Genomic DNA, 27,913 nt, shown 5'->3' on the forward strand with positions numbered 1-27,913 from the left:
CAAGGAGTCACAGCTCTACAACAGCCCGTTAGCTCTGGCAATATACCTGCGTTTCTATGCTTAGCATTTTTTCTTGTGATCACTACACTTTTATTTTTTTCTTACAATATGAAGCCCTAATATGCAGGTACTCTCTTTCCAGCATGCACAGAAAGGAAAACCTTGGTGTCCAAGAGCCTCTAAATGAGACCTGCAAAGTTCTTAATTAGCTTATGGATTCAGGGAACTGGGAGGCACTAAAGAGATTGAGACAGCAGATGAGGGTTGAAGCACTTTTAATCACAGGAAGGTAAACAATAGTATAAACCGTTAACAGCACACCCAGTGGCTGTTGTCCTCCAGCCCTCAGCTCAGCCTCTCCTCCCACCCCCCACTCCCTGCGTACCATTGAACAAAGGGCAGGGTACCGGCAGCTGTCCCTGTCACCACCAGGTTGTAGGAAGGGAGCCTAGCTAGGGGCCACAGCAATCCTGACTATCCATGCAGGTTCGTCTGTTTCTACACAACTTCATGTGAAATATGTCAGCTCTGAACAAGGAACAGTGCAGAAACCTGGAGCTGAACTTGGCTTCTCCGTTCAGAGGGCCAGAGTCTCAAGAGCCTTGGGCAACAACAAGGGAGGGGACATTCCGGAGCCAGCATAATTCAAGGTGCAGTCGAATCTGGGATTGAGGTGGATTCAAAGAGGACCAGCAAGGCCTACTGCCCCCAGTTCAGAACTGTGTGCCCCACCCAGGCAATGAAAGTCAGGCATATGCACAAATGCACATGCACATATGCACACACACGCACGCACGCACACAAAGCAAATCAAATAACATTACTGAAAGAAACTCGAGACTATTAAATACACAATGGTAGAGTTTTCTTAAAAAAGTGAAAATATTTGTTTCTTTGATTCTCCTCAATGCCCTGCACACCCCCTCGTCACAAGAGTGCGGATGTGGGGAGGCTGGAGAAGAGTAGGTTGCCAGTGGCCCTACAAGTCCATCTGTGCTTAAGTCCCCACACCAGCCACCTTACTCTTCAGCCCAGTAGCTGCCTCCCATGTGACCATTCACCCGATTGGCACCATTGCTGGAGCTGCTGCCACAGGAGCTTTTTGTGCTGGTGGTCACATCTTCTTCCTCTGAGCTGCTCTCCACATCACTGCGATCATCCTTAGATACCTGGGTGGGATGGGATCGAAGGCAAAAGGTGAGGACAGGACTCTTCTGCAATCATACGAAAAACAAAGCCCACAGAGCCCATGTCTGGGCACTGTTCCCAATCTAGCCTACTTTCTGGTGGCACCTGGCTCAAAATACTATCGGGACCACGGTGACTGTTGTGAATATCATTTGCCAGCTTTCTGGGTTTCTCTCTCATCACCTCTGGTTTTGTTCTCAATGGAATAAGTAGCTATTCTGGAAGAGGGGTTCATCTTTCAGGACCAGCCTAATAGGGCTGAAATCATTCACTGATCCTGGTTTAGGTTTGAAGGAAACTCCACAGACACCTTTTCTCCTCTTCCACCTAAAAAAAGAAAAAAAGAAAGCAAACGCCACACAAACAATACATATGGCTTTCATCATTGCTTCTATCGTCTGGTGGTTGTGGCCACTGCAGTTATAGTTATTCTCAGTTTTGCTTTATCGCCAAAGCTGGTCCACAATTAGGCCTTTATTATTAGCTCTTCTCTTCCTGGGCTCAACTAGCAACATTCTATGACACTGTTTCTCCAATCCTCTCCCTTTTTCCAGCAGCAAGATGACCTCTCTTGAGCAGTGTTAGTGTCCCCAAGATACACAGTATGGTGAAAAGCAGACTGGCAGTCAGTGAGAAAAGAATCCCAGTCCCAAGCACGCTACTCTCTGAATCTGTGAGCCTCTCAACCTCAGCATTTGTTCTGTACTTTCAAATGAAGGATCAGAGCACTGTCTTTCAACCTAAATTATCCTGTATACCAGGCAAGGTATTTAAAATTCTCTACCGTGGACCATAAAAGTAAAGGAGAGATACCCAATGAGACCAATGTCAGATTTTGCCCTCCAAAACTCAAGAATAATAAATGTAGGCTTTTTTTTTTTTTTTAAAGTAACCAAGAAGAGGGGGTAAGACGGAAACAAAACAACAGTTGCTCTTGCCAAGGGGTAGGTTACTTGCTTTGGTTAGCTCTAAGAGTCTATGGTTTATTAGTACAGCTATTGACCTCTGAACACAGATAATGATTATCTGACCTTTGGGACATTTCCACCAGAGGGCAGTGTGTCTCGATTTGAGGTAAAGGGAAGGCTCAAAAGGAAGGGAGGGGTAGGAAGGAAAGGAAAAATAGGAAAAAAAAAAAAAAAAGGTAGACTCTGCTCTTGCCTCAATTTAAGGAAAAGAATCTGGCAATTTGAGCTCCATTCAACAATGGCACGGTGAGGTCAGGAGAGAGGACAAGCTCTGAAACGACACAGGGAACCAGAAAGGAAAGCAGGAAGGAAGAGAAACACATTCAGACAGACATGCTTCACTGAACACAAGAAGCACAGATACACTTACATGCAAGAGATGAAACTGTCCAGCTCCCGCCAGGCATAGAGAAAAGGAAGGAGGTGAGAAAAGGGTGGAGAGTACAGAGTCTGGGTCTAATCCTTCCTGGACAGGTCACCTGGTCAGGAAAGAAGAGCAGGGGAGAAGAGAGATGTCCAGTAGCTACAGTAAGATGCACAGGCACACTGAGCAAGTTCTGAAACCAATGGCAGCCTAAGGAACAGTGACACAAAAGATCATATATACCTGGGAAACACCCTATCCCTTTGTCCTGGAGTCAGGGTGTCCTCTACCAGAGGCCCTCCCCCTCAGGATTCTATATACTGAAGGCTAAATCTCCAGCCTAATCACAGCCTAACTGGCTGCTTCAGAATTTGCTAAGTTCGGTTGCAAGTTTTATCATTGAATGATACCTTTTCTTTGTGCTTTTGGGCTCCTGGCATAAGATGGGCATTTGAAACCCTAAAGACCTATCTCACTTAACACCCTTGCCTCATAACACAGTAGAGTGAAGCCAGTACTTAGTCCCTTACATAAGCTGTATCTTTTTTTTTTTTTTTGTCTTTTTAGGGCTGCAGCTATGGCGTATGGAGGTTCCCAGGCTAGAGATTGAATTGGAGTTGCAGCTGCCAGCCTACACCAGAGCCACAGTAATGCCAGATCTGAGCCATGTCTGTAACCTACACCACAGCTCACGGCAACCCCAGATCCTTAACCCAGTGAGCGAGGCCAGGGATCAAACCCGCGTCCTCAAGGATACCAGTCTGGTTTGTTAACCACTGAGCCACGATGGGAACTCCCCCATAAGCTAGGTTTTTTTTTTTTTTTTTCCATCTTTCTAGGGCTACACCCGTGGCACATGGAGGTTCCCAGGCTAGGGGTCTAATAAGAGCTGTTGCTGCTGGCCTACACCACAGCCACAGCAATGCGCTATACGAGCTGTGTCTATGACCTACACCACACCTCATAGCAATGCCAGATCCTTAACCCACTGAGCAAGGCTAGGGATCAAACCCACAACATCATGGTTTCTAGTTGGATTCGTTTCCACTGCGCCGTGACAGGAACTCCCCCATAAGCTGTATCATGAACAACACAGTGTGGTCATCTTGGGGTGGCTTGTGAATATAACATACTATTCCTAGGAAATCTAACATTTCTGCTTTTATACAGTTTATACATTGGAGCTCTGCATATGATTTCCTCCAAAAAAAGGCTCCTATGCTAAAAACAAAAACACGAAGTCCACTGAAGTAGGTAGTAAGGGGCAGGAAATGGTTGAGGCCACCTCCAAACCTAATCCTGTTCATTATTTCACAAGAGTCATCCCTAACGGACAAGGAGAGGGCCAATCCTTCTCTGGCATCTAAGTGAGGTCTTAGATGGCAAAACACTCCAAGATAAAAACTCTGGAGCTCTAGGCTTTTTGCTGGGTCTGTTCGTGTAGATGGGGCTCACCAGGCTAGCGAGAGAGAGAAGCTCTATTTAGCAATACCTATCTTCCCACTCAGCCCCAAAGAAAGAAGCCACCGGGTACCCTCACCTTTCCTCGGATCAAGGCTTTGAAAGCAATTCGTGCAATCAGGTAGGACCAGATGACATGCAGAACCTGTAGGATCAGGAGAAGGCCATTGAAGAGCCACCAGGAGGGGTAGGGCCCAATCATCTCCCAACTCTCAAAGAGGGTCGTGTTCAGAATCCTGTAAGAGGGAAGCCAATCTTCAGATTCTGGAGTCAAAGCCAGGCAGACAAAGATGAATCTAAACTCCCTGGAACGCTTTGTTTTCTCCCCATACGTTCCATCAGCTGAAATTCCAGGGATATCCATCCATAGAGAGAAAAGAATAAAGAAAGGGAGCCAACGAGTTTTTCTATCTTTAGGGATAGGGGAAGATACAGAAATCTTAGGAACTGATAAAATAAGTCATGTTACATATCACTTCAAATATGCAGTTTCACAAAACTGGGACACCAAGTACACCAAGTTTTCTTTCTTTTTTTTTTTTTTGTCTTCGTAGGGCCGCAGCTGGGCCATAGGGAGGTTCCCAGGCTAGGGGTCCAATCGGAGCTGTAGCTGCAGGCCCACACCACAGCCACAACAACTCGGGATCCAAGCCACACCTGCGACCTTCACCACAGCTCACGGCAACGCCAGATCCTTAACCCACTGAGCGAGGCCAGGGATCAAACCTGTGTCCTCATGGATACTAGTCGGGTTCATTAACCACTGAGCCACTGTGGGAACTCCTTGGGACACCAATTTTAATCATAACCCTAGGAATTACTCAGATCCTCAGGCATATATAGGACAACTGGTAGCTGATTCCTTCAGGCTAAGCAGAATCTCCATCCCAGAGAGTCAATGACTTTGTGCCATAGTGAATGTAGAAGTGAGAGTGGCGTGTGTGCCTGTGTATTGGTCAGGGCTGGGGAGATGGTACAGAGCAAGAAAACAAGCAAGAAGAACTGGAAAATTCCATAATCAGTGCCAGAGAAGGCATAAATAAATACTGTTCCTCTGAGATGAGTCAGGAGAGCTACAGCCAAGTGAGCTGGATGCTCCCCGCCTAGGTCACACCTCACTAGAAATACTGTGTAAGGGAAATGAGGTCCTTTGACGGTTCGTAAAGGGTTAGATTAGGTCAAAGAAAAAGCAGAGTGGGAATTCCCATTGTGGCTCAGCCGGTTAAGGACCTGACATCTCTGTGAAGATATGAGTTTGATCCCAGGCCTCCCAGGGTTGGGATTGAACCATTCCGAATCCTCAGTGGGTTAAGGATCCAGCGTTGCTGCAAGCCATGGTGGTCACACACGTGGCTTGAATCTGGTGTTGCTGTGGCTGTGGTGTTGCCGCAGCTACAGCTCTGATTAGACCCCTGGCCTGGGAACCTCCATGTGCTGCGGGTGTGGTTATAAAAAGACAAAAGAAAAAGCAGAGCAACAGAGTTCCTGGTGGTCTGTTCCTTAAACCAATGAAAGGTCTCATTGGCTACGTAGCTACCACAGTTCTGCAGCCCTTACACTTACCAGAATGGATAGATTCCTAGACGGGTCACCACAAAAACAGCACTGAAGATCACAAAGAGGGTGTCACAGAGACGCTGATACTTGGCATAATTGGCCAGTTTGGCTGCCTGGAGAAAGGAAGGCAAGAAGTGAGTTGGGGAGACAACCAGTTCTCAGATAGGAAGAAAAGGAAAGAAAGAACAGGGAGGAAAGAGGAGTTGGGGCCTCACCTCCAACAAAAAGTCTGAGGCATCATGGAGACACATGACCAGGGTTCCCACTCGAACCATGTTGTTGATGTAGGAGAAGGTAATGAGCGCAATGGTGGCCAAGTGATGCACGAACATGATTAGGAAGTCCTGGGAAGGCGTGGAAACAGACGAGGCAGGTAAAGGCAAGGCCACAGAGCTGCTAGCCAACTCAATGCCCTGCACTGTTCTTGGAAGATCTTATCCCATCCCTTAGAAGTTCCATTTTGTTTAGACCCTCCCTCAGGGAGCAGCCCAAACCCTCTACAAATCAGTGATTGACCCACAATCTACGTTAATATAGCACAAAGCTGAGAAAAGAGTCATTTTCCTTGGTGGCTGCAGAACACGTAGAGCTTGCATGCTGAGCTGACACTTGGAAATAATTTCCCAGGTGGTAGTCAGGCGTACAGGCCTTAGATCTTGGCTATTCTTCAGAGTCTAACACTCTTCTGTGTCCATGAAAGAAATTTCAACCAAAGGGACCTAACAGAAAGGAGAGGTTTGTGGAGGGACAAAGCTAAACTATTCCAAAACGTGTTGGAGAAATGCTAAGCCACCCATCTTAATACAAGTGCTTCTTGCTTTCAGATTTAAAGCTCCATTTCCTCTTGGGTTCTCATGCCAAGGTTAGACCTGGAGAAAGAAATCTCTAAATACCTGAGTTATTAGACATTATCTAATAAATACTTCTCAGCCCAGTGAGGGACAGATGTTGGGAGAAGGCAGGTAAATTTGTATCAGAGAAACAAGATGTCAAGTCTATGCTCTCCACAGACAGATACAAGGGTGTGTTCTAACTCTTGAGTTGGGTATGGGCTCACAAATATACATTCTAGTATGTTTTAAAACCTATGTATATATTACAAACCTTTTTATATGTATCATAGATTAAAAGTTTAATAAGGAGACATGTCTCCTAACCATAGGAGGGTAAAAGGCATCTGAATTGAGTATCAAGCTTCTAGGCTACACAACAACTAATAACCCAGATTAAATTTCAATCCATTCCCACAAATGCTAACCCTGATTTTCCTCAGCAAAGATAACCATGAATTATTGACCGATTAGGGTTAGAGCTGCTGGAACTGCATTTTATCAGATGGATACCAATAAGGGGTGAAGATTTTGCCCTTTCTGTCTGCTTATAAAAAACAAGTCATTTCCAATTTCGCCACTATGTGAGTAAGTCAAATCGTTTCTCTTGGAGTTCCCGTCGTGGCGCAGAGGATAGGAATCCAACTAGGAACCATAAGGTTGTGTCTTGCTCAGTGGGTTAAGGATCTGGCATTGCCATGAGCGGTAGTGTTGGTTGCAGACGTGGCTCGGATCTCATGTTGATGTGGCTGTAGTGTAGGCCGGCAGCTGTAGCTCCAATTAGACCCCTAGCCTGGGAGCCTCCATATACTGCAAGTATGGACCTAAAAAGAAGAAAAAAAAAAATCACTTTTCTGAATGTTTCCTAAACAATAGCAAGAAAAGGGTTAACTAAGTCATCTAAAACTCCTTCCAGTAGACCTTCTTTAGGTAAGTGGGGTCACCAAGAAGGGAGAACAGAGGGGGGAAGAGTGTCTCCAATGCCAAAAAAAAAAAAAAAAAAAAGCCAGATCTAGCTTTTCTGGAAGCAAGGCTTTTCCTGGAATCTAGCTTTTCTGGAATCAGGCCTTGTTATCCCTAAGTTCTGACTAGTTCCCTGAACTTTATATATATAAGTACCATGGGAAAAAAACAAGGAAAATGGTATGCTTTTTAGCTGGTTAACTATTCTCATCCTGGGCTGCCCTGAGCGTCTCAAAATATACATCATCGTTAGTCAGGTCTTACTGCTGAGAAGATTACGAAGAGCTAAAAGTCCCATAAAACCTAATTGCTCGGAGTTCCCGTTGTGGCTCAGTGGTTAACGAATCCAACTAGGAACGATGAGGTTGCAGGTTCAATCCCGGCCTTGCTCAGTGGGTTAAGGATCCGGCGTTGCCGTGAGCTGTGGTGTGGGTTGCAGACGCGGCTCGGATCCCGCGTTGCTGTGGCTCTGGCGTAGGCCGGCGGCTATAGCTCCAATTAGACCCCTAGCCTGGGAACCTCCATATGCCACGGGAGCAGCCCTAGAAAAGGCAAAAAGACAAAAAAAACCCCAAAAAACCTAATTTCTCTCTCTTTTGTGGTCCCAATCAGGGCAGAGAATCTATTACAATGACAACAATGACGGCTGCTGCAAAGGAGGATGCAATGTCAGGGAGTTGAGGGAGCCAATGTTCTTACCTTTCTTTTAATGTCTGTAAACTGAGAAAACATAAGAGACCAATAGAAAGCCAATTCCATGATATAATAGTAATAAAGCCCACTTGTGAGAGGCTGGAAGAGAGAAAGAAGTAGTTAGAATACCAGCTAGTCAAAGACTCATTCCATCTCTGCAACTTTCTCTGTCTCAGAGGACCCATGGTCCCAATTACTAGATATTCTTCCTTTCCATTATCTTCCAAGATGGGCAAGAGCTAACAGATTTTGGATTTGGTGTGGAGACTCGAACCTCTCCCCTTTCACACACACACATCTTCAGCTCTCATCTTTCAGAGATCAGATAAGGTTAGTACATATTATGGCACAATCAAGTCAGTGTGTCTAGATTTCTGGGCAATGAGTGCTTTTCGGGGGATTAAATACTCTGAGGCTTTCCCTTCTTCTACCCTATTAGCAACCCCCTTACATTTTTCTGCTATAGACCAGAACCAAGATGCTCTTAAGGGATTCAAAAGGGGCACCTGAACCAGAAAGCACCCCCTTAAGTGCCAGGAAGCTGCTTTTCTTTCCAGACCAATTGGAGTGAATATAGGAACAAATAAATCTCTGGATTTCACTATTATGGGGACCCCGGAAATAGATACCCTAAATATATCTCAATCCCTAATCATTAAGAATACCCAGGAAATGTGCCATCTGCCCTGGGACTGGCCATGAACTCCCGCCCACCCCCATTGTACACATACACATCAGGCCCACGTCTTTAAAGGGCTCAGATCCTACCTGATAAGGGTAACTGTGCCAGCATTGTCGGGTGTCCCAGAACCAAGGTGACTAAAAGAAAACAGATAACCCAAGTCAGTCTTCAGGATTCTCCCTGGCTTATCTATATAATCCCTTTCTCTCTCTGCTTGGGGCAAAAGAGAGATGGAAAGAAAAGGAATCCTTTTTGAAGGGATCCTTAAAGGGTCAATATATGGCTAGACTTTTCTTCTAGAACAAGTGTTATTACAAAGAGAGAAACCATGCGTTGAGGTAAATAAGGAGAGCTCTAGGATACTGTTTGGAAACATCACCTTCTGGGATACACAGGGCACTGGGAGGCAGGAAGATAATGACTTAATTTAATAACTGAGAGAGACCTCCATGCCAAAGATTCCAAAGTCAAAAGTAATCATTCCTAATGGAGTTTCGAGTATGTCCTTTAGGTGATTTGTCCATTTCATCTAAGTTGTCGAATTTATTGCTCATAACAGGGGTCCCTGTCATGGCTAAGCGGTAATGCACCTGACTAGTATCCATGAGGATGTGGGTTCAACCCATGGCCTCACTCAGTGGGTTAAGGATCCAGCATTGCCATGAGCTGTGGTTTAGGTTGCAGACTCTGCTCGGATTCCATGTTGCTATGGCTGTGGTGTAGGCCAGTGGGCTGCAGCTCTGATTGACCCCTAGTATGGGAACTTCCATATGCCATGAGTGCGGCTCTAAAAAGATAAATGCATAAATAAAGTGGTTGAGCCATTAAGAATAAATAAGTTGTTTATAACATTCACTGCTTTTTTTGGTCTTTTTAGGGTTGCACCAGAGACATATGGAAGTTCCCAGGCTAGGGGTCGAATCGGAGCTATGCCACAGCCACAGCAATGCGGGATCTGAGCCCTGTCTATCGTGTCTGTGACCTGCACCACAGCTCACGGCAATGTCAGATCCTTAACCCACTGAGTGAGGCCAGGGATTGAACCTGCGTCCTCTCATGGACAGATATTAGACAGGTTCGTTACCACTGAACCACAACAGGAATTCCAAAAGCTTTCTTCTTTCTAATATAAACATTTAAACCATCTTAAGCATGGTTTAGCTGCATCCCACAAATTTTCATATTGTGTTTTCCATTCAATTCAAAATATTTTCTAATTTATCTTGTGATTTCTTTTTTCTCTTTTCTTTTCCTTCCTCCTTTTTTTTTTTTTTTTTTTTTTTGCCGTACCTGCAGCTATGGAAGTTCCCAGAGCAGGGATTGAATATGAGCTGCAGCTGTGACCTACCCACTGCACCAGACCAGGGATCAAACCCATGCCTTAGCAGCAACAATGCCAGATCCTTAATCTGCTGTGCAATAGTGGAGCTCCCCCTTGTGATTTCTTATTTGATCTTTGGGTCATTTAAAAGAGTTATTTAACTTCCAAATATTTTCTAAATATCTTTTGATTTCTATTTAATTCCATTATGGTCAGAGAACACATTTTTTAAGATTTCAATAGTTTAAAATTTGCTGAGACTTATTTTATGGCCTAGCATATGGCATATCTTAGTTGATGTTCCAGGTGCACTTAAAAATTACATATATTTGGAATTCCCTGGTGGCTCAGCAGGTTAAGGATTTGGTGTTATCACTGCTGTGGTATGAGTTTGATCCCTGATGCCTGGGAACTTCCATGTGCAGCCAAATATATATATATATATAAATATATATATATATATAAACACACACACACATATATATATAAAACATATATATATATATAAAAACATATATACACATATAAACATATATACATACATATTCTTTAGCTGTTGATGTAGTGTTCTATAAATGTCATTAGGCCAAATTGGTTGATTGTGTTGTTTAAATCTTCTACATTCTCAGTGATTTTTTTTTTTTTGTCTAGTGATTTAGTCAATTACTAAAGGTATTAAAATCTCCGAATATGATTTATATTTGTATATTCTCTTCCTTCAATTCTGTTTCTTTTTGTTTCACATATTTTAAAGCCTCAACTATTTCATTTAGAAGAAAACAGTGTGGCACAATAGGGAAAAAAAAGGCTCATAAAAATCAAAAAGCCTGAAATTCTTCTTTGAAGTCAGGCCACAGACAGAAGACAATCTATTTATCCTGTAAACCTGGGCTCTGGGTATCACAAAGGAAAAAGGGGGAGGAGAGAGATAGAGATAGAAAGGTATTTAATTCTTATCTCTAGTAATGTAGGCATAATTAGAACCCAAAAGAAAATCAGGAAAAGTTCAGACTCACCGACCAGAGAAATCTAATTCCGTAGCAGAATATACATAAATAAAAAGTGAATCTCCACCTGGATGGGCGAGGAGTGTTAGAGAAATATTAGAGAAATATTCATTCAGAAGAAAATCTTTGAGGCTAAAGAAGGCAAGATAGCAGATTTGGTCATAAGACAGTTACTGGTGGAGTTCCCGTCATGGCTCAGTGGTTAGCGAATCTGACTAGGAACCATGAGGTTGCGGGTTCGATCCCTGGCCATTCTCAGTGGGTTAAGGATCCGGTGTTGCTGTGAGCTGTGGTGTAGGTTGCAGACGCGGCCCGGATCCCATGTTGCTGTGGCTCTGGCGTAGGCCGGCAGCTACAGCTCCGATTCGACCCTTAGCCTGGGAACCTCCATATGCTGTGGGAGCAGCCCTAGAAAAAGGCAAAAAGACAAAAAAAAAAAAAAGACAGTTACTGGTAAGAAATGAATTTTCCATAATAGGGACAAATACTTACCTAAAAAGCCAAAGAGATAAAAAACTTATGGCCTCTGTTTAATATAGATTTCCACAGGGTATACTGGCTTTAGTCAACTTTACTTCCATATCAGACTCCCTGATGACAGTGTCTAATTTTTTTTTTTTTTGCATGCCAATGACAAATACAGTGCTCTGTGTCCAGTGGATAATTAGTAAAAATTCAGTGAAATGAACTACGATATGTCCAGAAAAGGGATGCTTCCCTCTAAAATGTCAATTTAGAGCAAGGTGGTACTATCTCTACCAAGGTGTACAAGTGCATATCTAGCTACACAAGTGCAGGTATAGGAATTCACTCCCAATTTATTTAGAAAAGGGAAACAAAACGGAACTACATCTAGCTTAGGGACAAGCATGCCCAAGAAACTAAGGGTGACTAGGTTTTCAGTTCCCTTACTTTCCAGCCTATAGTAGAGTCAGCCCTCCACATCCATTGACTTAGCCTAACAAGACAAGTGATTTTCAAAACAAAACCTCAGTCTAGTCATACCTCACCCTTCTCCTTCCTCCCCACCTCCTCTGGCACACCTACATGCTTTCACAGAACTTAGTGAGCGTTGGGGGCTTGTCCTGATTCCTCCGATGGCGAAACCAGCATTGGATTTTTCGGACATCCCAGTCCAGTTGCTTTGACAGGCCCTCCAGCCTTTTCTCATCAGGATACTGTCGATGCATAAACAGAGTCAGAACATCCTTTTCTCTTCAAACCTCTCATAAATCTCTCTGACTAGCTGAGGGCAAAGGGGTGACAACTATAGTGGCTTACGTGGTGTTTACCTTTCCTCAAAGTCATTGTTAGTAAGAAGTGCTATTTCACACATCGAGGACCTTTACCACTCACCCATATGCATCTTTGGTCTTCTCCCTCTAGCCCAAGCGGTGTCATAAGAGATATTAAAAACCCAAACTGCAAAGGCTGTCAGTGCCATCCCTATCCTGACTATGCAACAAGGTAGTGACAACAGCTAGAGCAGCGAAAAACAAAATCAAAATATGATGTGTGTCCGGGTGAGAAGGGGTAATGGTGGCTGCTAGGCCTAAAGCTCAAATGTATGTGGACTTGACTTATTAAGGGATCCTGGCCAGAGGTATTTCCCTGAATGGATAAAGTTCTCCTAATAGCTCTATGGACTATCCAAATGGGAATATCACCCCATCCTCTCTTTACCCTTGGAAATACTTGCTCTCTATCCCCCCTCCCCAGCCCTATGGGACAACCTCCCACATGAATCTTCCTCTCTGTTTCTTTGCCCACTTACCTTGGTAATAGATACGAACACCTTTTCAAGGATGGCATTAGGTTGGACCTGATAAGGACAACTGTCCTGGATGCCAATGTGAAGGGCACTGGGTTTGGCAATAAACCTGTAATGGAGAAAACCCAAAAGCCAATTCTAAAAATGGTTTACTAAGAATAAAGCCAAGATCCTGATTAGGGGAACAAGAGGAAAAGGGGGAAAGACTTGGTTTGGAGCCAAGATTTTTTGTTTTAGTCCTGGATTCTGCCATTGACTCGCTTGAGAAGTAACCTGTTTAAGAAATACTGGAACATTAAGCTCTCCTTCCATTTTTCCCTGGCTTCCTATATCACATCTCGAGGTTTAAAGTCAGAAAGACCTAGATTAAGTCACCGGCCTACAATTTACTGCCTGTAATCTCTCTAAACCTCAGTGTTTTCATCTATAAGATGAAGAGAGTATCAACAGCTTTGCTACTCAATATAAGGTTCACAGATCAATAGCATTATTAGCTTTTCCTTAGAAATGCAGAAAAGGAAAAGCTTTTCCTTTATTTATTTATTTATTTTTTGTCTTTTGTCTTTGTTGTTGTTGCTATTTCTTGGGCCGCTCCCGCGGCATATGGAGGTTCCCAGGCTAGGGGTCGAATTGGAGCTGTAGCCACTGGCCTACGCCAGAGCCACAGCAACGCGGGATCCGAGCCGCGTCTGCAACCTACACCACAGCTCACGGCAACGCCGGATCGTTAACCCAATGAGCAAGGGCAGGGACCGAACCCGCAACCTCATGGTTCCTAGTCGGATTTGTTAACCACTGAGCCACGACAGGAACTCCAGCTTTTCCTTTAGAAACGCAGAATCTCGAGCCTCGCCCTAGGCCAGCAAAATCAGAATCTGCATTAACAAGATTCCCAAGGGATTCATATGCTCATTAAAATGTAAGAAGCAGGTCTAATTTACATGAATCTTGCAGGTATTCAATGATGGAACATATATGGAGCCCCTAACACAAGGAACATGCTTAATAAATGGTAGGTTTCCTTATATCCAAAGATCAAGAAGATCTTAAATGGAGGGAAGAGCAGCACCGAGTCTAAGTTCTTCCTGAACACAAATATCGGAGGTCATGGTCAACTTCCTGCCTCATCAAAATATTACAGAAATACTTAGAATTTTCAGGAGCTCTGAGGGAAGAAATCAGGAAACTAGGAAGAGTCGTGAGAAAGAAATTACCTATTAGTACCCAGTTCTAGTCCCAAGTCATGTGTATTTGGTCGAGTAATTTAACTCTTGGGTTTGGGTTTCGTCATCTAAGAGGTTTATACGAGACACTGTGTAAGATTTTTTTTCTATCTCTAAGAGTCCATGGTGATAGCAGTGATTATTATTAATTTACAACTTTTAGATCTTTGAAAATTGAGGAATTATTCCTTGGTTCTTTAAGAAAGAGCTCCCTCTGGTCCACAACTACAGATTTTTATCAGTATCAGCTCTGGGAAAAGTTTTATGTGGTCACTTTCAGGATAAGGCAAAACCAGTTCTAGCTCTCTTAGTATCTTAGGGAGCCTCATGATGAAATTATCACTGGGAGGCATAAGATGGAGTGCTCTTGACCTATTTTCTTGATCTGCATTTGAATCCAGAATTTATCTTTACGGGAGGGACTGAAAATAAGAAACTTTATTTATTATCTTCCTCTAAGAAAACTTTTATCATCAAAGTTCCCGAGCCATACCATGGGGAAAACTGATTCAAGCACAGTCAGCCACATCTGTAACCCGTCTCTTCTCTCAAGTTTCATGCAAATGCCAATGCTGGTAGATACTTTAATTTACATTTCCTGATATATAATTCTGTGTATAAATATTTTAAACCCCCTTCATGTTTCAACTCCTTATGAACACAAAGATACTTGCATTTATCAAGGTTCTGTGCTCAGGAGTTGCTCTGTAATTGACAAGTGACCAGTCTAGTGAAGTCCACCCTTGGTTCTATTGGAGCTCAGCACTGATCAGCATCCACAAGAGTAATTAAGGCAGTCATTCTTTGCTGTTGAGTTCGTGCCATATCAGAGAGAAAACCACAGAATCATCTGTCTCCTCCCATCTATATTAACTGAATGAACAGGTAGATAGAAGAACAAGAAACAGCCTTTCCATTCCCACTCTTACCCTCTGATTCAGGCCTCTTCCTTAATCCTGTCAGGTGATCAAAGGCCTTGGGGTTAGGAGTTCCTGTTGTGGTGCAGCAGAAAAGAATTCGACTAGGAACCATGAGGTTGCAGCTTTGATCCCTGGCCTTGCTCAGTGGGTTAAGGATCAGGCATTGCTGTGAGCTGTGGTGTAGGTCACAGATGAGGCTCGGATCCTGTGTTGCTGTGGCTGTGGTGTAGGCTGGCAGCTGTAGCTCCAATTCAACCCCTAGCCTGGAAACTTATATGCCGCAGGTACGGCCTTAAAAAGCAAAATAAAAAATAAAAAATCTGTCTGAGTTAGACAGATTTTACCAGCTAAGAGATTTTCCGAAAGTTACCTAGGAGTTCCCATTGTAGCTGAGTGGTTAACAAACCCAAGTAGTATCTATGAGGATATGGGTTTGATCCTGGCCTTGCTCGGTGGGTTGAGGGTCTAGCGTTGCCATGAGCTGTGGTGTAGGTTGCAGATGAAGCTCGGATCTGACGTTGCTGTGGCTGTGGTGTAGGCCGCCAGCTTCAGCTCCGATCAGACCCCTAGCCTGGAAACCTCCACATGCCCCGGTTGCGGCCCTAAAAGGACAAAAGACCAAAAAAAAAAAAAAGAGATGCTTGCAAAAATGTAAAATAATGTTCTCACTTTTTTGCTGTCCTTGTTTTAGAAAAGTTATTTTCCTTTTTTTCTTTTTTTAATGGCCGCATTCACAGCATACAGAAGTTCCCAGGCCAGGGATTGAATCCAAGCTGCAACTGTGACCTATGCTGCAGCTGTGGCAACAGTTATTTTTCATAAAACATTAGTTATATTACTATTAAATCAATATATTGTTATTTATTAATGAATACAATTTTAAATTTTAAACATATTATAACTAAGTATAAATTATATATTATATAGAAATATTATATATAAAATATAATTATATAGTTTAGATTTATAAATTATAAATAAATGAAATATAAATAACGATTTAAATAAAATAATTATAAATGAATACAATTTTTTAACATTTCCATTTTAATTTCTAAAACAGTATATGCTGATAACATTATCCACATAAACAAACATTTTCTAGGGTCCCTGACAATTTTTTTTTTTCTCTTTTGGCTGCCCCACAGCATATGGAGTTCCCAGGTCAGGATGAGATCAGAGCTGCAGTTTCAAGCTATGCCATAGCTGTGGCAATGCCAGAGTCTTAAATTACTGTGCCAGGCCAGGGATCAAACCTGTGTCCCAGCATTCCAGAGACACTGCCAATCCCACTACCCCACAGTGGGAGCGCCCTTGATAATTTTTAACAGTGTAACAGATTCCTAATATCATAGTTTGCAAACTGCTATACTGGATGACACCGAGAGCTCAATGAACATATCCTGTGATTTTCTGTCCTCCCCAGGATCCATTTGTTGCCCAAGCTTTAAAATAATTGGCAAGACCAGACTATCCTTTGCCTGCAGATCTGAACAAGTAGGCATTTAGTAGTCTATAACGCTAGCTACTCCTTTCTGACTGCCACTCCAAGAACATGAGTCTAGTGACCCAACTTGATTGTAATGTATCTGTCTTTGTAGAGATCATTTTATTCTGCCCCTTCCCTGCCCTCCAGAGACATGGCAGCAGCTGACCTTAGCCTGGGTTAATTAAGATGAAATTGCTTACTGCTTTGCTTTTTCATATCAAAGGTAGGAGCTATACTAACAATTCTATCTTCATGGTCCACTACAACATCACTGACAGATATATGAACTATACACAAATATATTTGAAAGTCTAGATCAAGCTTCTCAATTAATGTATCATGGCAAGTAACATAGATGGGCCAAACTTATGCTGAGATACTGCTCTTAGCTCTCAGGGTGGTTTGTGGGGAAGGTGTAGCCAGAAAGTCCATCTTCAGCCTTTGGCTTCATACACCCCACTGTGTAGGCAAAATAATGCTGCATATGACTGGGTTGGGAAACACTGGCTTAGTCAATTTTTGGAAAAATTAGAAGTGTCAAAATTGATATATAAAAAAAGAAAAATAACCACCAAAGAAATTGAAATAGGAAATGAGATGAAAAAGGGAAAAATACAATAAAAAGAGAAAGGTCTTATACAGATAGATGAAGATAGTATATCATTAGGTGAAGAGTATTGAGTAACCAGAGTTCCCACTGTGGCACAGTGGGTTAATGATTTGGCTTGTCTCAGTGGTGTTGCCAGTTCAATCTCCAGCCCTGCACACTGGGTTAAGGATGTGGCTATGATTCGATCCCTGGCCTGGGAACTTCCATTTTTTGGCTGCAGGTGCAGCCAAAAAAAAAAAAGGAGAGTATTAACTAAGTATTTTGAAACAGAAGCTCACCCCCCACTGCCCTACCCCTCAACAAACATGGAGAGAAGATAACTGAGGTGTTTAGAGGCAAATGCAAAGTCCCACAGAAAACAGATTCAGAAAGTCATTTCTCTTTACAACTAATATCTTAATAAACCAATCACACTAGAAATTTGAGTGGCTTCTGTAGAGTTGAAAGAGGAGAAAAGTAAAAAAGACACTCAGGTAGAGGGAACAGCATGTACTAAAGCAAACAGATGAGGGCTTAGAGAGCTGGGGTATACAAACTGGGGATGGCGGTGGTGGCAGTGACAGGAGAAATAACTATACAAGTGGTTAGGGGCCAGATCACAGATACCTTGCATGTTATTATGCTAAGCTTGAATTTTATCCTATAGTTGATGGCAAGTCAATGAAAGGCTTTAGGCTACTGTAAAAAAAAATCCATAATCTAAGTTAAGTAATAAAAGCACTGAACTAAGACTACAGAATTGGAAAGGAAAGGTTGGATTCAAGAGATGTAGAGACTCTTTTAAGCCATCTTGGAGCCAGTGGAGGCCTGCAGGGAACAGGACTTCTAAAACAACAAATACGTCTAGCAGGCTGTGGTCCAAGGCCATTTTTGCTGGCTATAAGTGGGGTCTCTGGAAGCAGAGGGAGCACACAGCTCTTGTTAAAATTGAGGGTGTTTATGCTCAAGATGAAGCTGAAATCTAGGGAAAAGATGTGCTTATGTGTACAAAGCAAAGAATGACACAGTAACTCCTGGTGGAAAATCTAACAAAACCAGGGTAACCTGGGGAAAGGTAACTCTTGCTCATGGAAACAAGGGCACGCAATGGCATGGTCTGTGCCAAATTCTGAAGCAACTTTCTCTCTAAGGCCACTGGACACAATCCACATGATGTTGTACTTATTGAGAAGTAAATAAATAAAAAGTGTAGACTTGTTTTCTTGTGGGAAAAAAAAGGAGAGAGATGCTGAGAGCTGAGAAGGTAAAATTGATAAAACCTGGTGACAGCATAGATGTGGGAGGCAAAAGAGAAGGAAGAGTCTAGTGTTCCATGTTTTCGGCTTTGGGAAACTAAGTTGATTATGGTGCTTCAACCAAGGAGAAACTCAGATAAGAAAAGAAAATTTGAGAGTGATGATGAGTTGTGTACATGCTCAATTTGAAGTACGTACGGAACATTGAAATGCAACAGTTTAGCAGGCAAACAAACTTGGAAAAGGGGCTTAAGATACACATACACGATGACGTGAGAAAGAAAGAAGAGAGAGAGAGTGAGAGAACAAGAATACAGGTGGGAGCTAAAATTGAGGGTGGACGTGACTGCATAAGAAAGGAATACAGGAGTTCCCGTCGTGGCTCAGTGGTTAACGAACCCAACTAGTATCCATGAGGATGCGGCTTTGATCCCTGGCCTCGCTCAGTGGGTTAAGGATCTGGCATTGCCGTGAGCTGTGGTTAGGCCAGCGGCTGCAGCTCCGATTCAACCCCTAGCCTGGGAACCTCCACCTGCCGCGAGTGCAGCCCTAAAAAGCAAAAAAAAGAAAGGAAGGAAGGAAGGAAGGAATATAAACGGAACAGAGAGCCAAGGTCAGAATACTGGGAAACATCAACATAAAAGGTGAATTTAAGGACCAAGAAGGCTAGAGCTCAAGTCCTATCACATGAGGCAGAGATTAAAAAAAAAAAAAGACAAGGATTTCAGTATCCACTGGATTTGACAGTTCGGAGGTCAGTGGTAAACGTCACCAAAATAGTGCCGATAAAATAGAGACTCTAAAAGATAGTAGTGAGTTACAGCAGTGAAAGATGTAAGGAGGAGGAAGAAGTGTTTGGGAAACACGATAACCATTACACTACAGAAACCCTGCACAAGAAAGAAGTGGAAATGCTAAGACTCTCGAGAATCTTGACTAAGAAGAGAAAGGAATGCCTTCAACTTTCTGCCAGAACCACTCCATCTAAAACCAATATCCTTTATTGCTTTTTTTTGGACATGGCATTACAGAGGCTTGATATGGTATCTCAGTTCCCAGACCAGGAACTGAACCTGAGCTGCAGAGATGAAAGTGCTGAGTCCTAACCACTAGATCACCTGAGAACTCCCTCTTTCTTTTTTTTCTATTATCTTCAGTTTCGTTCTCTACTTATCAGACCTTAAACATGTCAAGTTTTCCCATCGGAAAACAGCTCTTCCTGTCCCTTACATCCTCTGGCTCTCACCTACCTCACAACGAATGTTCTTGAGAAAAGTTCTCTCCTCATGACTTCTTTTCTAACGCCCACTCATTCCTCAACCCTCCCCTCTCTGGCTTCAGTCCCAACTCCACCAAAGATGCTTTTGCCAAAGTTGTTAATGATTTCCTTATTGTGAAATCTGGTGGATGCTCTCCAGGCTGGTATCTTACCTGACCACTCAGTGCCATCTGACATTATTGAGCAGGATCTCCCCTTGAAATGCTTTTTTCTCTTAGTTCCCTTTATGTCACACTCTTCCTACTTTTCTCCCCCTGGCTCTCTGGCAGTACAACTAGACTTGTTGGTATGCACTGCTGGTTGAGTCACCTTGGACAAGTTACTTTCTCCTTGTTTCAGTTTCCTCATCTGCAAAATGAGTGTGACAATAGTATCTCCCTACTTCATCGAGTTACCATGAGAAGTCAATGTTTATTACTTAGACAAGTTCCTGCGACAAAGTACTTATTAAATGCAAATTACTGGCATTATCAAATACTGTACAGCTGTCATATCTTTTATCTTCTTTCGGGTTTCTTTTCCTCTGTCTTCTCCTAAAACATAGTGTTTCCTCAGAGTTCTATGCAGATTCTTACCTTACTCTACACATTCACCCTGGGTGATCTCATTCAACTGCAGCAGAGGGTCTCAAAGTATGGTCCACAGGCCCCAGACCATCCCTGAGATATTCTCTGGGAGCCCATAAAGTCAAAACTATTTTTACGATATTAAGACACTATCTGCTTTTGTTATGGTCTTGACATTTGCAGTGATGGTGCAAAACAATGGTGGGTACACTTATGGCCCCTGAGCACAAATCAGGGCAGTTTTACAGTGATTATTCTCTTCTTCCTTGCTATATCCTCTTAGTTTAAATAATAATAAAGGAGTTCCCCAGTGGCTCAGCAGGTTAAGGATCTGGCCTTGTCACTGCTGTGGCTCGGGTTCCATTCCTGGCACTGGAATTTCACAGGCCTTGTGGCCAAAAACAAAACAAAACAAAAGCCAGTTTCTAGTACTAAAGAATGTCCTTGATGAAGCAATATAAATGATTAATTTTATTAAATTCCAACTCTTGATTACATTTTTAAAAAGTATTCTGTGATAAAATGCGAAGTACACAGAAAGTACTTCTACTGCATATACCAAAGGATATGGTTGTGTCAAGGAAATGCACTTGTTTGACTGAGCTGTATGCTGGACTAAATCACTTTTTTCAAAGAACACCATTTTTACCCCAGAGAATGACTGACAAATCATGGTTATTCAGAAACTGGATTATTAAGAAACATTTCTTAAAAATGAAATAAGCCTGTCATTTCAAAAAAACAAACATTCTTGCCATTGATAAAATTCAAGCTTTCACATGAATGCTAGAATTTTAGAGACCTAGGAGTTCCCACTGTGGCTCAGCGGTAACGAACCCAACTAGTATCCATGAGGACGCAGGTTTGATCACTGCCCTCACGCAGTGGGTTAAGGAACCAGCATTGCTGTGAGCTGTGGTGTAGGTTGCAGACACACACAAAAAAGAATTTTAGAGACCTTATATCTGCCTTTGAGCTTGACAATGTCCCCATACTTCTGGAATTTTTTATGAGATAGTTATGATGAGATTAACTGTGTGATTGGTTTTGGCCATGCCCATGCTGCACGCAGAAGCTCCAGGGCCAGGGATTGAACTTGTGCCAGCAGCAACCCAGGGAACTCCTAACTGTATGAATTTAATACTGTATAATGAAATGTATTGACATTTAGGAGATCTGTGTAATTCAGTGAACCAGTATTTTTTGTTTTTTTAGGGCCTTACCTGCGGCACATGGAAGTTCCTAGGCTAGGGGTCAAATTGGAACTACAACTGCCAGCCTATGCCACAGCCACAGCAATGCTGGGTCTGAGCTGTGTCCATAAGCTACACCGCAGCTCATGACAATGCTAAATCCTTAACCCATTGAGCAAGGCCAGGGATCAAACCCGCATCTGTGTGGATACTAGTCGGATCAGTTTCCTCTGTGCCACTATGGGAACTCCCTGAGTAAATTCTTAAGAAGACAGGATTTGCTATCTATAAGCAAACATGTTGTATACACTTGGTGTATACATATATATGCCTGCGTGTATGAGGTACTGCATTTCTCAAGGATACCTATACCACCTTGCATGGTCTGTACGTAAGTAATCCTTGTAGACCTTTTTGAGGATGATTTTATTTTTAATTGGCAGATCTGCTCTTAAAACAAAGCAGAAACAGACTTAAAAAAAAAAACAAAAAGGGAGTTCCCGTTGTGGCTCAGTGGTTAGTGAATCCGACTAGGAACCATGAGGTTGCGGGTTCAATCCCTGGCCTTGCTCAGTGGGTTAAGCTGTGTGAGCTGTGGTGTAGGCTGCACACGCGGCTCGGATCCTGCATTGCTGTGGCTCTGGTGTAGGCCGGCAGCAACAGCTCTGATTAGAGCCCTAGCCTCGGAACCTCCATATGCCGCAGAAGTGGCTCAAGAAAAGGCAAAAAGACAAAAACAAAACAAAACAAAACAAAAAGAACTTCTATGACATATACTGTCCTAAACCCGACGCCAGAGATTTATACCAGACTATTATTCACACCTTCTCTCACACGCATCAAAGTCTTGTCTTCACTTAGACCTATGAGAGGGCCTTAAAAATTAAGATGACTAATACCTATAAAATCTAATGAACCTACTTGGTACTGTGATGAGAAAGAAGAATGAGCATTCTGCCTTACCTTATTATGAGGGAAATAAATTTTGAGATAGTAAGAATTAAAGTATATAAATATATGAAAATGCTTCACAGAACAAATTAATTTATAATGTAAGACTAAGTTGTAGTTTTATTATACAGTAGCTAATGAATATTCTACTTGCTATAGAGTAGCAGTGCTCAAAGTATGGCTTAAGAAGAGCTGGAGGTCCCTAAGACTCTTATCATTTAAGAATTCCCCCCTTCAGAGTTCCTCTTGTGGCCCAGCGCAGTGGAAACAAATCTGACTAGTGTCCATGAGGACAAAGGTTTGATTCCCTGGCCTCCCTCAGCAGGTTGAGGATCTGGTGTTGCCGTGAGCTGTGTAGGTCGCAGATGCAGCTCGGATCTGGCATTGCTATGGCTGTGGCGTAGGCTGAGGGCTACGGCTCTGATTCGATCCCTAGCCTGGAAACTTCCATATGCCTCGGGTGTGGTCCTAAAAAGCACAATAAAAGGAAAAGAATTTCCCCTTTAACCTACTACAGTGTTGGGGGGAATGTAAATTGGTGCAGCCACCATGGAAATTCTTCAAAAGACTAAAAGTAGAGTTGCCATATGATCCAGTAATCCTTCTCCTGGGCATATATCCAGAGGAAACTATAATTAAAAAAGATACATGCACCCCTACATTCATAGTAACATTATTCACAATATCCAAGACATGGAAACAATCTAAATGTCCAATGGATAAAATCGTAGTTCATATATATATATATATATATATATATAAAATGGAATACTACTTAACCATTAAAAAAATGAAAAAATGCCATCTACAGCAACATAGATGGGCCTAGAGATTACCATACTAAGCAAAGTAAGTCAGGGAAAGTCAAATACCATATGATATCACTTATGTGTAGAATCTAAAATATGACACGAATGAACTTATCTATGAAACAGAAACAGCCTCATAGACAGAAAGAACAGACTTGTGGCTGCCAAAGGGGAGGAAGGATGGAAGTGGGATGGACTGGGAGTTTGGGATTAGCAGGTACAGACTATTATATACAGGATGGATAAACAATAAAGTCCTACTGTCTAGCACAGGGAATATATTCAATATCTTATGATATAGCATAATGGAAAAGTATATGAAGAAGAATGTATATATATATATATATATACATGTGCAACCGAATCACTTTGCTGTACAGCCAAAATTAATACCTCACTGTAAATCAACTATATTTCAATATGATAGATTAAAAAAAATAATTCCTAGAGTTTCCTTGTGGCACAGTGGGTTAAAAACCCAACATTGTCACTGCAGTGTCTCAGGTTGCTTCTGTGGCACAGGCTTGACCTCTTGCCCAGGAAATTACACACGTCATGGGTGTGGCAAAAAATAATAATTTCTCCCTTGTCCAACTACATATATACATTTCTTTCATTAATTTATCTTTTTATAAATGGATGAGTAATTATAATACTTAATGCATTTGCTTAAAGTAGAAACACACAAACACATGCCAAATAAGAGATGGATTAGAGAAAAAGCTTTTAAAAAAACTCTTTCTTAAGAAGTTTTTACCATCTCTCATAATCTAAGAAACAACTGTTTGTGGACCATTAAGCCTCTATTTCAGTTAACAACTGTCAAAAGGAACTGAATCCACCTCTTCCAAACTCCCATGACCAAACCTTGTGCATACATTTATACACTGTATTTTAACCACTGGTTTTTTTGTTCTCTTCCTGAGATAGACACCATGACTTATTCACTTTTTTATCACTGGTGCATAGTTTGATATCTGGCATATACTATGCTCTCAAAAGTAATTGCTGAAGAATTATTCAATGAATAACAAATGGGTAAAAAACTCAATTCTCAACTAAAAGAGAAAGTGTTTCAAGAAAATGTGCCACCTGTCCTCCTGGGTCATCAGATAATTTACCAACTCCAAGTAGGAGGTCCCTGATTTCCAGAGAATCGGGAGCAATTCAAATTAACTAATTTCAGTCTACAATTGGAGATTTCCCCAAGAAGTACTAAACATAACCACGACAATCTGATTTAGTTTGAGACTCTGTGTCTATAACTGAGACTTCTTACAAATGCTGACACTACCCCAAAGCTAGACTATCACAGGGAGTTCCCTGGTTGTCCACTGGTTAGGATTCAGAGCCTTCACCACAGGATTCAATCTCTGGTCTGAGAACTGAGATCTCATATCAAGCCACTGTACCTTATGGCCAAAAAAACAAAACAAAACAAAAAAACAGACAAAAAACTACAAGAAATATCCCTTTTAGGAAACGCCACGGTTTCGAGAAAAATAGTGTGATTATTCTCACTGCCTTATCAGGGCTGTACAGCACTTCATGTGCATTGAACTACTTGACAGACTTGCTAGTTTACAGATCATTAACTACTCAGCTGAGATGATACGTGCAGAAAAGCAAAACTCCAGAGCAATGCTTGGACAGACAGTACTGTCAATCAAAGATGACTCAAAAGAGACGCTAACTAGTCATTTAAATCATTCAGGAAATGATTTACATTTTTAAAATCCCATTATTACAATTTTTTAGACAGCCCCACTGTTTAAAGCCTGGTCCAATACAATCAGGACTCATCACCTTCTGGTACTAAAAAAACTAAACCAACTGTGAATCTACATTAAAATTCTCTTCTTGATTATTAATATTTGTTTGAATCACTATCATCAACACTGCTCAATAGAAATAATGCAGGCCACGTGTACAATATTAAATTTTCTAGTAGCCGCTTTACAAAAAGTAAAAAAGAGCAGCTCTCTTGCACAGCGGGTTAAGGATCTGGTGTTGCCACTGGGTCATGGCTATGGCGTGGCTTCGATCCCAGGCCTGGCAACTTCCATATGCCGAGGGTGTGGCCTAAATAAATAAGAAACAGGTGAAATTAATTTTGATGATACATTTTTAACCTGATATAGCCAAAATACTATCATGTCGATATGCAATGTGTTAAAAATTGAGATAGTTTACCTTAATTTTTTCCCCTGCACTAAGCCTTCAAAATCTGATGTGTATTTTATATTTAGAACACGTCTCAATGCTGACCAGTCACATTTGAAGTCCCCAAAGCTGGGAGCTACGATTCTAGCCAGTGGCTACTACACTGGAAATGACAGTAATAGATAATTCAGAGAGAATTCTTCATACCTAGAACACTACCTTTGCATCTAGGAAAACTGGTTTCAGATTTTTTTTTTTTTTTTTTGGTTGTAAGTGACTATGGTTAACTCCTTTTGCAGTAACACCTCAATTAACTTCCCCAGAGAAAAAGCAGGAGTGGATCCAAGCACAAAGAGCTCAAAACTCAGCGAATTCTTCAGAAGGCAGCTTTTATCTGCCTAAAACTACCTCTGGAGAGGAAGCCAAAATAGGTCGCTCTCCCCCTTCCCACTCTATAAGCAAGGTACGAATTTTCACCTGCTTCCTCCTCTTCTCTTCATTAATTTCTTCCTTACCCATCTAGGAGACCCTAATTTTCTAAATCAGAAAGTGGCTAAAGCAAAAATATGTGATGTGTTCCTTTTCTGTGATGAATACACTGTCTCCAGGGATAAGCCAGGACTTGACCTCAGGACAATATTCAGCGTCATCTGCAGAGCATCAATGCCCACTGCATGGAAAGGCCTGGGGAAAGTTTTCCAAGAGAGAGGAGGGACACCTAAGGCTTCTGATCATCGGAGTTTGTTTAAGAGGTGGATTCTTCGATAAGGGCAGAGCCATGTGACCATCTTTTTCAATTTCACTCTGCTGGATCAGCAAACCTGATTTAATTGTGATTTACAATTCAGTAATGCCCCACAGAATACCTTTAGGGATGCAGTGAGATGGGCAGTCTCCCTTATAGACTGTCAGCAGCAATGTCCATTCTTCCCAAAGCCTGTCTCCTGTCTGGAGGACCTACTAATAACCGTGTCACAATGTTGTGACATGACATGGATCTGGTAGGAGGGAAGCAGGCCTCTCAAGAAGAGGAAAAAAGTTCTTCCTCCACTTAGCAGAAGTGGAAAAGAACAGGAAAAAGAAAAAAAAAAGAAAAAGAAATAAAAAGGCAGTATGCAGCAGAGGTAGCAAGGCCTACAAGAGGAAGACTAAATGAGTGGTTAAAGAAATGTACACAGGAGTAGTTTTGTGGTATAGTGGGTCACGCCACAGCGCTGTCATTGCAGAAGCTGGGTCGCTGCTATAGCATGGGTTCAGTACCTGGCCTGGGAACTTCCATATGCTGTGGGCCAGCTAAAATAAAGGGAAAAAAAAATGTGCACACACAAAAAATGCATCACTACTCTTATTTCCAGTTACAGGATAGGCCAGTGAGTCTGTTGACTCCCCTGTGACAAAGAATTGTATCTAGAAAGTTCCTTAGACATGCTAGTGAGATTGCCTTGGAAATAACAGGAGAAAGGAGGGGATTGGAATAATGAATGAATGGCAAAGAGAGCTCTAATCTACCTCCTGTATAATTCACAAAACAGTTTTCTTCTAGCAACATAAAGCTCCTATTGCAATACCATATTCAAAATAAATGAACCTATGGAGCTCTGATGGTATCCATATTAAGTCTCAAGCTTCTACGTGATCCCAAGGAATAAGTGTCCAGGAACTAGATATTAAATTTCAAACAATTTAATCTTTAAGATCCAATTTAAGTAAGAGACCTCAGACCTAGTGTGAACTATTCATTCCTTCAGGTCTCAATCATCAGTGTAATAGTCAAAGAAGTTTTAAAGAACAGGTGGAAGAGTCTCTTATTTCTCTTTTGATAGGGTACAGGATTCTGTGATCATGTGCATGGGGGTGGGAATTAAGAAAAGCCAACTGCAGAAAGGTACACAATATGCAAACATAGTATGGTGAAATTTAACAACAGAAACAAAGGAACCATGGTTTTATCTCTTTCAGTCAAGCCAAACATTTATTTCATGTTGAAGATCCAGATTCTAGTTATTCCACTGGGCATCTGAGTAGATGAGGGTGGACCCTTCTCAAACATTCAATCGGTATTTACTGACCACAGGCCACATCTAAGGTATTTTGCAAAGTGCAGACCACCATGATGCAACCACTCAGCAGAAATCCACAAAGGAAAGCATCTGTTCTTGGGTAGCTAATAACCTCCTATCTGCAGTTCTTTAGCAAAATAGCTAGGTACATTTATTTTTGGTCAGGTGGTCTTTCTTTTTTTCTGCTTTTTTAGGGCCACGCCCCAGGCCTATGCAAGTTCTTAGGCTAGGGAGCTACAGCTGCCAGCCTACTCCACAGCCACAGCAACTCCAGATCTGAGCCACGTCTTCGACCTACACCACAACTCATGGCAATGCCCGATCCTTAGCCCACTGAGAGAGGCCAGGGATCAAACCTGCATCCTCATGAACTCCAGCTGGGTTCAATAACTGCTGAGCCATGAAGGGAACTCCGAGGACAGGTGGTTTTTCAAATCATCCCTATCAGATGAGGCTGCAGCTCATTGTGGCTGATGAGAAGGAAGAGAAAGAATAAATTGTAAACTCTACTCTTTAGGACATTCTTAACACAGAGATAATTTATCAAAGGGCATAATATAAGACATTAAAACATATGGAGCAATTTGAACCAAAAAAATGCCAAGTTCAA

At 42.0% G+C, this 27,913-nt stretch overlaps 1 protein-coding gene across 2 annotated transcripts in view; it reads right to left on the minus strand.

Annotated features, from left to right (window-relative positions):
- Positions 1-258: 258 nt before the first annotated feature.
- CERS5 (ceramide synthase 5) overlaps positions 259-27,913 on the minus strand; it is a 30,774-nt gene continuing 3,119 nt past the window's right edge. Inside the window, exons 2-11 of one of the 2 annotated variants that reach the window (XM_047786592.1) lie at positions 12,809-12,914; positions 12,082-12,212; positions 11,044-11,101; positions 8,793-8,843; positions 8,031-8,123; positions 5,754-5,882; positions 5,545-5,651; positions 4,061-4,217; positions 2,527-2,635; positions 259-1,169 (exon numbers count right to left, since the gene is read on the minus strand). In XM_047786592.1, coding sequence (XP_047642548.1) covers positions 1,162-1,169; positions 2,527-2,635; positions 4,061-4,217; positions 5,545-5,651; positions 5,754-5,882; positions 8,031-8,123; positions 8,793-8,843; positions 11,044-11,101; positions 12,082-12,212; positions 12,809-12,914 — 949 coding nt within the window. In that variant the 3' untranslated portion in view covers positions 259-1,161. The remainder of the gene's footprint in view (positions 1,170-2,526; positions 2,636-4,060; positions 4,218-5,544; positions 5,652-5,753; positions 5,883-8,030; positions 8,124-8,792; positions 8,844-11,043; positions 11,102-12,081; positions 12,213-12,808; positions 12,915-27,913) is intronic. The other variant, XM_047786591.1, reaches the window with a different exon arrangement.

The sequence above is a fragment of the Phacochoerus africanus genome, chromosome 7 (assembly GCF_016906955.1).
Source record: "Phacochoerus africanus isolate WHEZ1 chromosome 7, ROS_Pafr_v1, whole genome shotgun sequence".
Taxonomy (NCBI): Eukaryota; Metazoa; Chordata; class Mammalia; order Artiodactyla; family Suidae; genus Phacochoerus; species Phacochoerus africanus.